Source organism: Eupeodes corollae, chromosome 2 (genome assembly GCF_945859685.1).
Source record: "Eupeodes corollae chromosome 2, idEupCoro1.1, whole genome shotgun sequence".
Lineage (NCBI taxonomy): Eukaryota > Metazoa > Arthropoda > Insecta > Diptera > Syrphidae > Eupeodes > Eupeodes corollae.
This window is the reverse complement of record NC_079148.1, coordinates 95,722,859-95,738,492: the sequence shown is the minus strand read 5'-3', so window position 1 is coordinate 95,738,492 and position 15,634 is coordinate 95,722,859. Positions and strand designations below refer to the sequence as shown.

General features: G+C 31.7%; 1 protein-coding gene across 4 annotated transcripts in view; it reads left to right on the top strand.

The window, feature by feature from the left end:
• Nucleotides 1-15,634, top strand: part of LOC129945466 (homeobox protein caupolican) — a 252,581-nt gene that overhangs the window by 213,990 nt on the left and 22,957 nt on the right. For all 4 annotated transcript variants that reach the window (XM_056055238.1, XM_056055240.1, XM_056055241.1 and 1 more), the window contains exon 2: nt 5,953-6,321. In XM_056055238.1, the coding sequence (XP_055911213.1) occupies nt 5,953-6,321 (369 nt within the window). The remainder of the gene's footprint in view (nt 1-5,952; nt 6,322-15,634) is intronic.

The window sequence follows — 15,634 nt, the reverse complement described above, 5'->3', positions numbered from 1 at the left end:
TTCAACAAATCTAATTTAAGATACAAATCTTAATTTTAATAATCATTAAAAATTGTCTAAGTTTTTTTTTTTTTAAATTAAACCTAACAAATATCGACAGTCCTTAAGTGTATAGAAAATGAATGCATTGAGATAGTTTTGAATGAAAAACATATGGTTAGGTGTATATTTTTTTTCAAGACGGTTTCTAATCAAAATTTCTCACATGTTAGTTGAAGATTTTGTTGGATTGTTGCATATTTTCCTTAGTATAAATTTTGTTATTTATAAAAGCATTAAGATATACCTTTTATTGTTTCTACTTCAAACATTTTCAAGTTGATACCTAACCTATCTTACTTGCTTGCTCACTTAAGTACAGACAATTTTTTGATGCCACTGCAATAATTCGTACAAAAATAAAATTTCCTTATTTAAAAAAAAATTGAAAAACTTAAGCTAAGTATAAAACATAAGTAGATCAAATAAGCATGGCATCTTATCAAAAGACTTATAAGAGCGGGACGAGAAAAAGAAAAGGTTTAACAAGAAATGTCAATGATTTTGCTGTTCTCATCATGTTGCAATGTAATATACTTCAAATTAATAAAATAAAATATACAGGTACATATACATACCTACTTTTAAAATATACCACAATAGATTTAAACAAAAATTCAACAGCAACAAGAAAACACTTTCGAAAAACATTTGTAGAACATCACGAGCAGTTTGTTATGTCAGGGACACATAAGATCTTTTTGTATACATATTAAAGGTAGAGTACGACAGAGTGCCAGTGTTTAAAATCAAATAGCAAAAAAAAATATCTATATAATTCAAGTATCTATAGTCACTATTCGATTGAAGAAAAAAAAATGTGACAGAAAAAATAAAAACACATGTCCAATCCAACGACCTACTCTAGAGTCAGTGATGTTGAATAAAAGTAGTTGTCAACGGACATGTTGTTCTACTATAATAAGAAGCCAAGTGTTAGAGGGGTATTGTGGCCATTAAATTAATTTACTTAATTGACTTTCAATCAGATATTGCAAATATACTCGGTGGGCTAACATCAAGCTGCAGATATACTCGTATATAATGTATCTTTTGCGCTGTGTTTTTTTTGTTTTAGTTCGATTTGTGAGCCATAATGACACCAATAACTCTTGGATTGCTATATATATATTCCTGCCTATTTTTACCTCCAATCAAAGTCATATCAAATTGATTTAAAAGAAAAAGAAGGAACAACAAATCAGAGGTAAAGTAGCCGCCGCCGCCGACACAGTAATATAGGCATGGTGGGTAGCCTGATAGGTTTATATCTCAGGCTAAGAACATAAACCAGATCTAAAAGACAAACTTCCTTTTCCCGAGCTTCTGCAAAACATCATTGGAACTAAAAATGAAAAATCGATAAGATTAAGGCAGCAATGTGAGTGGTATACTCGATAGAATAACATAGTATAAGACCGACGACGACAACGCGCACCTTATCACTGTCGATTTATCAATCCAATTTCCCAAGTAACATTTGATTAGTTTACTTTGAACAAATATTTAATCCCAATCCAAAGTCAAATCAAATCAATTTAATTGACTCATTCCAAGTCAAGCGGTTTTATTTTGTGGGTATAAGACATAAGAGCCCTTGTATCCCCATCACAACACACACTCTTTCTCTCTCTCTTTCGATTTCTTTCTTCTTTTTTTTCTTAAAGTCCATCTAAAGATATTTTACCTACCTACTTGAAAAAAAGATGGATAAGAAATACAAACCTTCAGCTAACATGACAAAAATGATAGGCTAACACGATTGTGGATTTGATTTGTGTAAATATATTTGCTGAAATATATAAACAAATAAACATCGCCCAGTGATGATGACAAAGCAAAGCGAAAGCGACATATAACATCAAAACACAACAACACGACATGTACGTCAGTTATAGTTCAATTGATGATGGCGGCAAGTTCCCTTTATGAAAGTTATCAAAACGACAAAAAAAGGCAAGAAAATCTAATTCAATAGCTTTATTTTATGATAAGACTAAGCCAAGACTTGTTTTACTTTGGACAAATACTAAGTGGCCACTTAAAAGAGTCTTAAGACCAGAACCAACCAAGGGATCACCAGTGTGGCCACCAATTAAGAACCTTACAACCTTTTTTATTTAATTTTTTTATTACCAACTTTTTTTCGTTTAGGTTTTTTTATATTCCGTCAATTTAAAAAATAGCAATTTCTTAAAATTGAACTTTTCAACTCTAAAGGAAAACTTTAAATTGTATAGAATTTGTTTTTTAATTATTTGTTACCACTTTGACATCATGGTACTTTTTGTTATGTTAAGGGTTTTTAAGGTTAGGACTCTTTCAAGACAATAGGGTAACGAGCGTAGTGTCAAGGCCAAGAATTTAGCTTTGTAACAAATATAAAGGTTTGTCATTGTGTTCTAAAAATTATTTCAGGCAATTCGCCAAATAAATTCCAACCATAACTCACAATTTTCGACATTTGGCAGCAACAGTATTAATGCGCCGAATATTCTCTTCCAAAGCTTCAATCGACTCGGTTTTATCTTTGTAGAGAAATGACTTCACATAATTCCACCAGAAAAAAAGTCTTTCGGGGTTAAATCATACCATCTTTAAGGCCAAAACACAAGTCCACGACGCTAAATAATGCGCCCATCAAAAGATTCCTTTTAAAAAATTTGGTATTGAATGTTTTGGTAGTAAATTTGCAAACCTTATTCAGAGCTAAATCTATTGATTAAGAAATGTCAAAAAATGATTAATTGACAGCTGTCAAAAAAGTCAACTTTAAACAAGCATTGCCAGATTGAAAACCATCCGTTGGTAAGCAAATCATACAGAAATACAAAATTTTCAAAAAAATTAGTTTAAATTCTAAATCGTTACACTTTGACAATAACCTTAAACTTCAATTTAAAGGTTGAGTGCTTCAAACAAATTTAAGTCACAATTAAGTATATTCTAGCTTACTGATTAAATGCCTATTATTGGTAGCATAATAACGATTGTTTCTTTGCCAAATTACTTGAGGAAGTTGTGATTCCGGTTTGTCATTATGCTCTAAAAATGTTTTCAGGAAATTGGCCGCCTCGACTGCCCCAAATAAATTCCAGCCGAGACTCGCAATTTTCGACATTTGGCAGCAACTGAGGTCGTATGTCAGTATTAATGCGCCGAATATTCACTTCCAAAGCTTCAATCAGATCGGGCTTATCTTTGGAGACAAGTGACTTCAACATAATTCCACCAGAAGTCTAAGTCTAGCGGCTTTAAATCATACGATCTTTAAGGCCAAAACACAAGTCCACGACGCTAAATAATGCGCCCACCAAAACATTCCTTTTAAAAAATTGATAATTGAATATTTTGGTAATAAATTTGCAAACGTTGTTCAGAACTAAATCTATTGATTATGAAATGGCAAACAAAAGTGAGCAAAAATCAATTGACAGCTGTCAAAAAAATCAACTTTGAAAAAAGTATTGCCAGATTGAAAACCATCTGTTAGTAAGAAAATTATACAGAAATACAAAATTTTCCAAAAAAATCAGTTAAAATCGTTACGCTATTGACATTAACCTTAAACTTCGATAGTTGAGTGCTTCAAACAAAGTGACGTGGCATTAAATGACTATCATTGGTAACATGATAACGATACATTTTTCGCCAAATTACTTGAGGAAGCTGTGACTCCTGTTACCAGAACTCTTTCCAACTTCTTATTTGATAGTAAATATTATTTCCATCAATTACTGCTTTGAATTTTATAAAGCGATTATCTACATCTACACTTATATTATAAAGTGGAAAGATTTGTATTTGCTTATGTAACGAATAAACTCAACTACTGGATCGATTTTAATAATTCTTTTTTTCATTAGAAAGCTACATTATTACTGAATAACATAAGCTATATTTAGTACTAGATTACTATAGAAATCTTTAGAAATTCCGGATCCCGATAATACCAACTTATTTGCGCATATCTTTCAAAAGGTTACAGTTCCCTTTAAAAATATCCTTTGATCTAACAATAAATAAATCTCAGGGACAAACTTAAGGGAGAGTACTTTTCCCACGGAAAATTGCAAGTGGCACTCCTGAAAATAAATACGTTTTGTTGCCACCTAAAAATACCACAGCCAACGAAGTGTAAAGGGAGGCTTTGGGATAAGCATACAATTTTTTAACAATTAGAATGCTTATAACTTAAATACCTGTACCTATTTATGTCTACCAGTGTGAAGCAGGGGCGGGCCGCTAGTTAAGTATAAATTCCTTATTCGATTGCATGCATTTTTTTAACAACACTTGACATAGAATGGTGTAGGTTTTTGGTTACTAAAAATGTCAACACCGTCACATTTCATATTCATTATGAAGGGTGATTTTTTAGCTATTATCATTTTGGCAACACTGGTTTTACCTTCATATTCAGTTTGGTCTATGATTTAACCATGAATCGTCTTACAAACGAACAAAGCTGGCAAATTATTGAATTTTGTTATCAAAATGCGTGCTCTGTTAAGAAAGTTCATCGCGCACTTCTTGCATTTTATAGTCAGTTTAAGTTTAAGCTTATTTTGTCTCAAATGGTACGTAAATAAGCAGAATTGTCGATTTTGAAGTGAATATCAGCCAGAAGAGTTACCAAAGCATCCAGAAAAAGTAACAGATTGGTGCGGTTTATGGGCTGGTGGCATCATTGGACCTTACTTCTTTAAAGATGATGCGAATCGTAACGTAACTGTGAATGGTGAGCGCTACCGTGAGATGATATTCAACCAAAATCCAAGAGCTGGACTTGCATGACATGTGGTTTCAACAAGACGGCTCCACATGCCACACAGCACGCGAAACAATGCACTTATTTAGAGGCGAGTTCGGTAAAGATTGTGTTTCACGTTCCGGACTGGTCAATTGGCCGCCTAGATCGTGCGAATTAACGCCTTTAGACTATTTTTTGTGGGGCTATGTTAAAGCTCATCTCTATACAGACAAGCCCGCTTCAATTGACGCGTTAAAAGACAACACTGAAGTATTTATTCGTGAAATAAGGCCGAAACGTTGGAAAGAGTACGCCAAAATTGGACTAAGCAGATGGTCCATTTGATGCGCAAGGTCAAATGGACCTTGCTTGAAATAATCTTCAAAACATTAAATTTTGTGGACCGTACTATCAATTCAAATAAGATTTCATGCATTTTTCTGAATGGAATGATTGTGTTTTTTTTTTGAAGAACTTTCCTATAGCTTTTAAAAAATCACCCTCTATTTAAAAAGGTAGCCAACTTCTTTTCATCAATTTGCTGGTAAAATGTCAAATTTTGATATTTATCAATGTTTATCAGTGACTGTGACGCAGAAGAGAGCTGTAAAAACCTCTTTCTGCAACTTTCACAAATATCTTTTTAAAAATAAACGATGGCAACACTGCCCATCATTATATACCTAAACGATAATTGAAACTTGTTATTCTTATCCCCAATATTTACCTTGATTCCGCTTGTCTATACCCAACGATTGACTAAATTAAATATGTGTATATATTTATGTACATTTATTTTATTAATTCAACAAATCGATAGATCGATCGATCGGTGTTGTCAATCTCTGGAACATGTTGGCGGTGTTTTTGATCAAAGTTTTCATGTTTTTGATTAAATTTAAAATCCAATTGATAATAATTATGTGTTTCTTTTTTTATTTATTATTTTTCCTTTCTTCGGTTTACCTTAAAAAAGATTATAAATATTGTTTGTTCGATGATGGGTGTGATAAGGGAGACCCTATCTTATTCATTTAGGGTTTTTTCAAAATTTGGTAGCCATCATGTCGTTTGGGAGGTAGTTTATCTAAATTAAGATATATTTATCTTGAATTATTTAATTTTGTATTAATTTTTATTTTATATCTTTTTTATTTTAGAACGCCGTTTCATCGAGTCCATCATCTCCACCATCCGCTGCATCTGCCACTGTGCCAGTATCGATGGCTGTAACATCAACAGTGCCGCCTGGGGCACGTAGTGCATCGCCATGTTCTGCGGCAACTCCATACGGCCAACCAAATACACGATGCTGTGATAGTGGACGAACAATATTCACCGATCCAATAACCGGACAAACGGTGTGTTCGTGTCAATATGATTTGTTAAATTACCCGCGATTAGCAGCTGCCGGTGGACTAGTTACTGCCACTGGTCCCGGTGGTGTACCATTGGGTGTATATCCAGAAGGTATGGCTGCATATTTATCTGGTATGGGAGCCGAACAACCATCTTTTTATGCGAATCCGGTAAGTTATGATCTTATTTTTATATAAACTATATTTTTGACTAAGTTAAGAGACGAGTGTTAAAATTGTCTTCTATCTAAATCTAAAAAAGATTGACATTGTATTTATGTAGAGACCTTTCAAACACCTACCCATGTCTTCTAAATGCAGCTTTTGACTATACCCGCCCCGCATATATGATAATCATTTAAACAACAAACACAAAAATGTATATCTCTTAAGCTTCTTATCGGATTGGACATTTTATAAAATAGACGTATTAGCAGCCCACACACACGTTCTCTTTTTTTTTAAAGTATTTTATTTCTGACAAATTAACACTGGAATTCTTGAGGTTTGCATTTTATATTGATAAATAATGGCATCAAGAAAAACTTCTATAAGGGAACGGAGTCTTCTCACTTAATGCCATAGGAACATCCCGCACTACATTTAAAGACTTAAGTAGGGACTTACAATGTCGTAGTTTTTGGGAAATCTAGATGGGTGTTAGAGAGAAGTGGAAGAATGGACTTTTTGTCAGCCCATTCCGTTTTTATAGTTAATTTATTTCATCTATGACAATTTTTTAACTTTTTAAAATTTCGTATACAAAGATTATACCCATGCTGCATATTTGTATTGTGCGAAAATAAATTCCCTCTGATGAATGCTCGACCACCAGAGTTGCCTTGCACGCTTACCCATTAATCCTTTTTGTCCATATACAACTCCATAAAATAAGTTGTTAAGGTTCCTCACGAAACTCGCGCACGCATCAGTTTGGTTTGGCTTAACACAAACTGCAATGTTCATTATCCACGTATCCACCAAAGAGCTGCATCCCATCAGAACAACCCGAAAAGGAAAAATGGTTCTGTTCTGTTCTCTGTCCGTTTATACTTTATTCGTACCCATGATGCAAGTCTATAAGAGAGCTTAGTTAGTGCCACATATGAAGCTGCAACAATGACATGAGATGTTGACTTTGATGTCATATTTTATTTGCGCCTTATAGTTTCTTCTTTTCAAAGGACTGCACCAGGCACAGTCACAGTCTCGAAGACTGATTATTTTCCTTTATAGAAATCACCTTCGGGGGTGGTCATGGTCAATGTGATGGCACCATGAGGTATACCATCTAAAAAATGACAGTCATCCTTAATGCTGTCCCACAATAAAAGAAAGAAAATAGGTATAGGTACCTTACCTACCTTATTCCTGTGAACGTCTTTCTTTATTTCTTTGTTTGATATGATGGGCCACGCGTTTAACAAGCTATATAGACGGACGGATCCTTTTGTCATTCGTTTTGCAGGCTCGTTGTTGTACCTACAACCAAGTAAACATATATAACTGGTGTAATTGCTTGTTTACATTGGGAGTCTTTTTTGCGGTCATTATGGCCGAAGACCGCACGCATCAAGAAGGTATATTTCATGGGAAATTATTGTCTTTCTTTTCCAAAATTGAACTGACAGTGCAATTGAGTACCTGATTTATAGATATGTCAATATAGAAACTCTTTTTGGGACAGTTTTATTTCCCACAGAAACAATTTCATTGAATTTGGACAAAAAGAAAAACATGATCAAGATCATCACACAAATTTATAGCACCAACAACTTTGAGTGTGACACTTTTCTGATGAGATAAATAATCTTAAGAAAAAATGTCAAAAAAACAGTCTGTCCCGTTAATTGAAGGTATTCCCATAAATAAACAAAAATAATACTTAAAAAAAAGAATAACTTAATGACGAATTCCACATCATCTCATCATCATCATCATCGAAATCTAAGTGGCGATTAATCCACACCGCAAGAAGAAAACATGCAAATTGTATAAACACCCACTTGACAGTATATGGGTTTATATATTTCTGGTTGAAAGTCTCAATCACAGATCATCAAATCATCCAGGAGTGTACTTGTCAATTGTTTGGGCCTTATTTATTTTTTTCTCGTTATAGAAATTTACAATGAAGTCTACAACCGCTTTAGGAAAAAAATGGATATTTTTACTTTAACACACATTTTTTTGAAACTGGTAACATTGTTTCCCGGTGACATTTAATTTGAGGGGAGTAATGAGATCTCCACTAAGCTGCTGTAGTACGCCTTATTATTTAATGGAGAGATTTAAACATTTAAGACCTTTTTATTTAAGTATAAAAAAGAGCCTGGGATGCGACCCACACTGATAACTTCCCATCCCGTCTTTCGATTTGTCTTGCTTAAAAGTTTGTAGGTTTTCGTGTTGAGCTAAAAAAGTTTGCAAGTTGAATAATTCTTTACAATTTTAAAATTACCAACAATATTTTTCATATAAAGAAATTGTTTAGTTTAGAAAACAAATTTTTACCTATTTTAGTTGCATTTCTTAAATTTTTACAAATTGGATGAATGAAATTAATTTGAGAGATATCAAGAACCGAACACCAATTTTTACCAAATTTGCGTACTTTTTCTTGTAGATTTTATTTTTTATAAAAAAAACGAACTGTTTAATTTTTATAAAAAAAACTACTGAATATCGAAAACAGAATTGTATGTGAAATAAAAAAAGTTTGAACACAATATTTTCAATTTTTGAAAGCTTTTTGAGTCGATAGTAAATTTTTACCAAGTTTAAGTCTTGTTTTTATTGTTAGGTTTTTATTTTTTGTAAAAAAACTGGCAATTCGATTTTTCTCAACATTTTACTGAATGTTGACAACAATGTTTTTTAAAAGATAAAAGTGGTTTAAAGCCAATATCTCCAAGTTTTGGAAAGATATTTGAGTCGAAAATCAATTTTTCCCAACTATTATTAATTTTGTTGTTTAGGTTTTTATTTCTTGTAAAATAACTGTCAACTCGATTTTTGTGAAAATTTTTTCGAATGTTGAAAACAATATATTTTAACAGATAAAAGTGGTTTAAAGTCAATATCTCAAAGTTTTGGAAAGATATTTGAGCCGAAAATCAATTTCTCCCAACTTTTATTAATTTTTTTGTTTAGGTTTTTATTTTTTGTAAAAAAAACTGTCAACTCGATTTTTCTCAAAATTATTCCGAATGTTGAAAACAATGTTTTTTAAAAGATAAAAGTGGTTTAAAGTCAATATCTCAAAGTTTTGAAAAGATATTTGAGCCAAAAATCAATCTCTACCAACTTTTATCAATTTTTTGTTTAGATTTTTATTTTTTGTAAAAAAAAACTGTTAATTCGATTTTTCTCAACATTTGTTCGAATGTTAAAACCAATATTTCTTATAAGATAAAATTAGTTTGAAGCCATAATCTCAAATTTTTAAAAAGATATTTGAGTCGAAAATCAATTTTTCCCAACTTTTATTAATTTTTATGTTTAGGTTTATATTTTTTGTAAAAAAAACTGTTAATTCAATTTTTCTCAAAATTTGTTCGAATGTTAAAAATAATATGTCCTATAAGTTAAAATTAGTTGGAAACCATAATCTTAAATTTTTGAAAAGATATTTGAGCCGAAAATCAATTTTTCCCAACTTTTATTAATTTTTTTGTTTAGGTTTTTATTTTTTGTAAAAAAAAACTGTCAATTCGATTTTTCTCAAAATTTTTCAGAACGTTGAAACCAATATTTCTTATAAGATAAAATAAGTTTGAAGCCATAATCTCAAATTTTTGAAAAGATATTTAAGTCGAAATTCAATTTTTACCAATTTCAAGTAAAGTTTTTTTTAGATTTTTATTTTTTATAAAAAACGTGCTAATTCGATTTTTCTCAAAATTTTACCAGATGTTAAAAACGTTATTTTTCGTAGCACACAATTGTTTTGGAGATAAAATCACTTTGTTTTCGTAAAATGTTCGCGGTGACAAATTTATGTTTTCAGTTTTTTTGATTTATAAAAAAACCGTTAATTGGATTTTTTTCAAAAATATACTTGTTTGGTATCACGTTACAATATATTGTATAAAATTTAATTCAAGTCTCTAGAGTTTTTGGTTCTTAAGGTATTTAGGGTTAAACAAAATGTTCACCCTTTTTTTAAACTGCTATGGTAACAAAAACCACCCACGCAATTTTCTTGAGAGCCCTTTCCGCATATTCCTGCCTTATTATCTGTATAACAAAATTTATTTAAAGTCGATATTTCTACTGGTATGTCGCGAACGTACACACGCACGCACCGACATCTTTCTAAAAATCGTTTATTTCGACTCTAGGGACCTTGAAACGTCGAGAAATGTCAAAATTTTCAATTTGACAAATCGGACCCATTACAATAACTTCCTATTGGAAGTTAATAAATTTACACAGGAGACCTCCATCATGGGGCCCTCTCTATAATCAAATTCGCCCTATAACCATTTTACTGTACAAATGCAGCCCTGTTCGAAATTCTATCCATGTCAAATCGATCTCTTGTTCATCAAACAAATATTTCAATAAGTAGCTCCGAGGGTCATTGAGAGTCGTTATTTTATCACCTATTCAATATAAGACGCGACACAAGATCAATTTAGGTTTTACTACTTCTTCACTGAACACTTTTTGTTCTTATGTTTTTTCTCTTCATTTTTCATCAAAAAAGATTCATATCTTTGTGTGTACAGATGTACATATATCGTCTTGACATCGCTTTCTTCATTCGACAAAAACATTAATAAAAATACAAATTTCACTTCACCATCATCAGTATAAAATGTATATGATCGGCTTTATATATAAATAAGTATCTGATTGTTCTCGATCTTTATAGTCCATGGGGACACTCTTTACAAATTAAAAACAAAAATTTAAATTTCAAATGACCATCATCATCTCAATGAACGAGACGATGGCTTAACACCATTTAATTTGTTTAAATATCTTCATGGCAAATGTATTTTCAATATGTATCTACATAATTAGAGATAAAATAAAAATACTTTAATATGATGACAGACAATATTCTAACACGATCTCTAATCGATAAAATCTTTTAATCAAATGATTTATTTATATTAATCATGGATGAATGTAGATTTTTAAAAACAATTTTTTCTTTTTGCAATTAGAACATAAACCATCAAATGGACTGTAAAACTGTCTTATTACCAGAGGTGGCTTTTTTAAGTCGAAAAGACATACGGTTTGATTGATAGTTCATGTTTAATTATTCTACAGTCGTTAAATAGTTACGACGATCAGTTTAATTAAGCTGTACAATGCATGAACAATCAATTCAAAATCATTAAATACCTATAAACAAATAAAGACAACATAGCATCATAAAATTTAAATTAACCCATAAACAGTTAGATATTAAGGATGAGCCTTTTTCGAAAGAATTTTGTGTTAAAGTAATAATTCACAAAACATAGAAATACATCGCACGATTGAATTTTAAGTAATCGCTCTGTTAAAAGTTATCAATAAAAGTTAAAACGAAAAAAAACGCTGAATATATATGTAAGTCCGTTTCGAAAAGCAACATTTCTGCTAGTATATTATTTAATGATTATTTTTTAATAGCACGAAAAAAACATAGAAAACTTTTAAGTCAGCAAAACCATAAACAAAACTCTTTATTCTAAAGAAAGACAAAAAACAGAGAACTCATAAATATAGCAAACATAGAATTTAAGTTAACTAACAAATCTTGTTTGCCAAATTCTATATCATCAAGGAACGTTTAATATGAAAGATAAAATGTGGGAGCTACTTTTCAATTATGTAGTCAGCAGTAAATAAAACAAACATAGACAACATAGAATTAAACTCAACTTACAAATCTTTTATGACAAAGTATAAATTGAATATAAAAGGTACAATATTTAAGCTATTATGAAGCCAGAAATAAAAAACATAGAAAACATAGAATTTAATTTAACTAACAAATCTTGTATGCCAAATTCTATATCATCAAGGAACGTTGAATATGAAAGATAAAAGGTAGCAACTAGTTTTCTATTATGTAGTCAGCAGAAAATAAAACAAACATATAAAACATAGAAAACGTAGAATTTTACTTATCTAACCAATCTTGTCTGCCAAATTCTGTATCATCAAGAAACGTTGAATATGAAAGATAAATGGTGGGATCTACTTTTCTATTATGTAGTCAGCAACAAAAATAAAACAAACATAGAAAACATAGAATTTAACTTAACTAACAAATCTTTTATGCCAAATTCTATATCATTAAGGAACGTTGGATATGAAAGATAAAAGGTAGTAACTACTTTTCTATTATGTAGTCAGCAAAAAATAAAACAAACATAGAAAACATAGAACTAAACTCAACTTACAAACCTTTTTTTGACAAATTATGTAGATCATCAAGAAAAATTGAATATAAAAGATACAATATGGAAGGTATTATGAAGAAAGCAATAAAAAACGTAGAAAACATAGAATTTAACTTATCTAATAAATCTTGTATGCCAAATTCTGTATCATGAAGAAACGTTGAATATGAAAGATAAATGGTGGGATCTACTTTTCTATTATGTAGTCAGCAATAGATGAAACAAACATAGAAAACATAGCATTAAACTCAACTTACAAATCTTTTATGAAACGTACCAGGTGGACGGTATTATGAAGCCAGTAATAAAAAACATAGAAAACATAGAATTTAACTTAACTACCAAATCATCTAATTATTATTAAATATTCTCTAAAGTTAAGTGTTGCTTTGTTTATTTGTCACACATTTTACAATACGCAAAACAATTGATGTTTATATTAAGTTTGATGAAGTTTTCTACACTACTTTTATATATGTACATAAAGATGAGCATTTCAGAACGGCAGCACTGTTTTCCACTATGGCTTCGACATAAATTTAACTGGTTTTTTAGTTTAGTTTTTTTTTTTTTTTTTTTTGGTTGTAGTAAAAACTGCAGATTAAGTTCTCTCGACTTTCAGACTTCAAAGTTCAGAATTCAGATACTCAAGAGAATAATATAAAGCTGGTAAAAGTAAATCCTTCAGTCATGTGCGAGTGCAACACCGGACTAACATGTGTCCTAATTAAAACTCAGAGTGCGTGTGTCGAGACGAGAGTCAGTGTCAGTGACTTTGGAAAACATGTCATTCCAAGAGTTATATCACACTCGTCAGATACAAGATATCTATATGCTATATAAACGACTATTCGTCGGTTGGTCGTCGTCGTCTCTTTGCTCTTTGCATCGCCATCATCATCGTTACCATCGGCACACATCACACAAGTGTCTCATTTGTATATACACAATATATACAGTATGTAAGATACATATATATCTACATCTTTCCACTTAGAGAAAAGAGGACCGAAAACTTTGAATATGTATATATACATATGTACATAAGTACATCCGTCGACCATTATTCCCCGGGGTTGGTTGTTGTAAGTAAAAAGACAATATAAGAGGGTTGATGGAATGGGTGACTATGAGTACATACTATATCCATAAAATTGACACCAAGGGGGTTGAAAATTCTAAAAGTTTCTATAACAATGTCACTTTCTAAGAGTACACAAAACATCTACCCCCAGGGGTAAGGGAAGGTTCAATCACAATTTTGCAGGGAGGGGGTATGTCTATGTCTATACTAAATAAAGTGAAAACCATGATGACTTTAACATTTTGTACACATGTCTGGTTACACTTTGGCAACAAAGATTCAATTCTCCACTTTTAAGTTGCGGCCATCACACATACTCACAGCATCACACTCTAATATAAAACCAACAATAGAGTATTGTATCAACCGTATATGTATGTATATAGTGGAAAATGGGAGTCAAGTGCTTCCGGGCCATGACACCATCATATCCAACGGATGCTTTGTGTGGCGGAGACTGATGCTTAAAATCTCAACATCACAACAAATGTGAAAATTGCAGAACCAAGAGAAAGAACATTGCCACAAGTTGATATACCTTATAATTCACAGCGCGCCCTCTCTGAAGCCCATAACCATACACCATCCCTCTATCGCAAGTACTAGAACTCCAATTTTCGACATCAGATGTGCGGCCACAGATTGATGGAGCGAGTTTATAGTTGAAAAATTATTTGATGTGTAAAATAGTATCATCTAAAATATGATGCACCACAAAAGGGTCGAAGTCGTAGCGTCGTCGTCGTCCTCTGATGATGAAGCTATTTTTGTCTAAAACAAAATTAGTTTGTTTTGACACAAAATCGACAGAAAGATATACGATGTTTGACGCGCGATCATTAGCGTTGACAGATTTATTAAATAGGTATGTAGGTTGGTTTATACATACATCAGACTTTTAAAATTATAAAGAGGCCTTTGAGAGGAGCCGTTTTACTTAGATGTATGTAGGTAGTTATGTGTATGACTTAATATTATTAGTTATTGATGTTGATGGGAAAAGTTTATATTTATTTGATGTGCGAGAATTGAAGTGTGTGAGGAAATAACTAATTACCTTTGAGAAAATTAATTACATATGCAATTTGAAAAAAAGAGACAGTTTTTTTAAGTGCATTATAAACAACTTTCGTTTAAAGTGGTTTTGCATTGGAAAAAAAATCAAGTTAGTGGGAAAATTAGCTGAATTACTGTTTGAATTAAGAACAGAAATGGTTTCTTTGCTAAGACAGCATTTTCCTATTAAAAGTTTCATTTTGGAACCAGTATTTTTTCTGAGAATTCCATAGAAGAAATGTTTGCTAACAAATGTTTGAAATGATGAAGTCAAAAAGCCACTATAGTCGCTTGTTCACAAAATTCCATCTTTAAGGGTTTGAATCGAATTGGGACATTGGCTTTTTCTTCATGTAGCCCCAAATAACAAAGTCTTTAGTTGTTGAATTATTTTGATCACATCTTCAGCACGTAACCATGTCTTGTTTCAAATAATTCTTCTGTCAATTCCGAATAAAGAAATCATCATCAATGTAAAAGATGCACAAGTCTCTTTTTGAAATGAGTAGGTAAGGGCTAAACACACCACCAGCCCAAAAATCGAAACACTCCTAAGAGTGGAAAAGCTTTAAAAATTCCTGGATCTTCCGAGTTCCGAATGTGACAATTCGGCTTATTAACGTAGCTTTCGATATACAAATCGGTTTTAAAGCTGAAGATGATGAATTTGCGAAGAAAATCCGGCTAATTTTGATGCATTTCTAGGAACCAATCAGATAGGAGCAAAATGAACCTGTTTAAAAATCCTTACCACATAAGTTCTTGTGAAAATGACTGTGCTATGTCGGTTGTGGAAAGTTTGACAAGAAATCGACAAACTTGAGTTTCTGTCAACACAACAGATTAAAGCAGCAATGTCATCAGTTCTTCTTGAGTGACGCACACTTGATTCTAAGTATTTCAAAATAAGACTTCTTACTGCAAAAACCTTGTA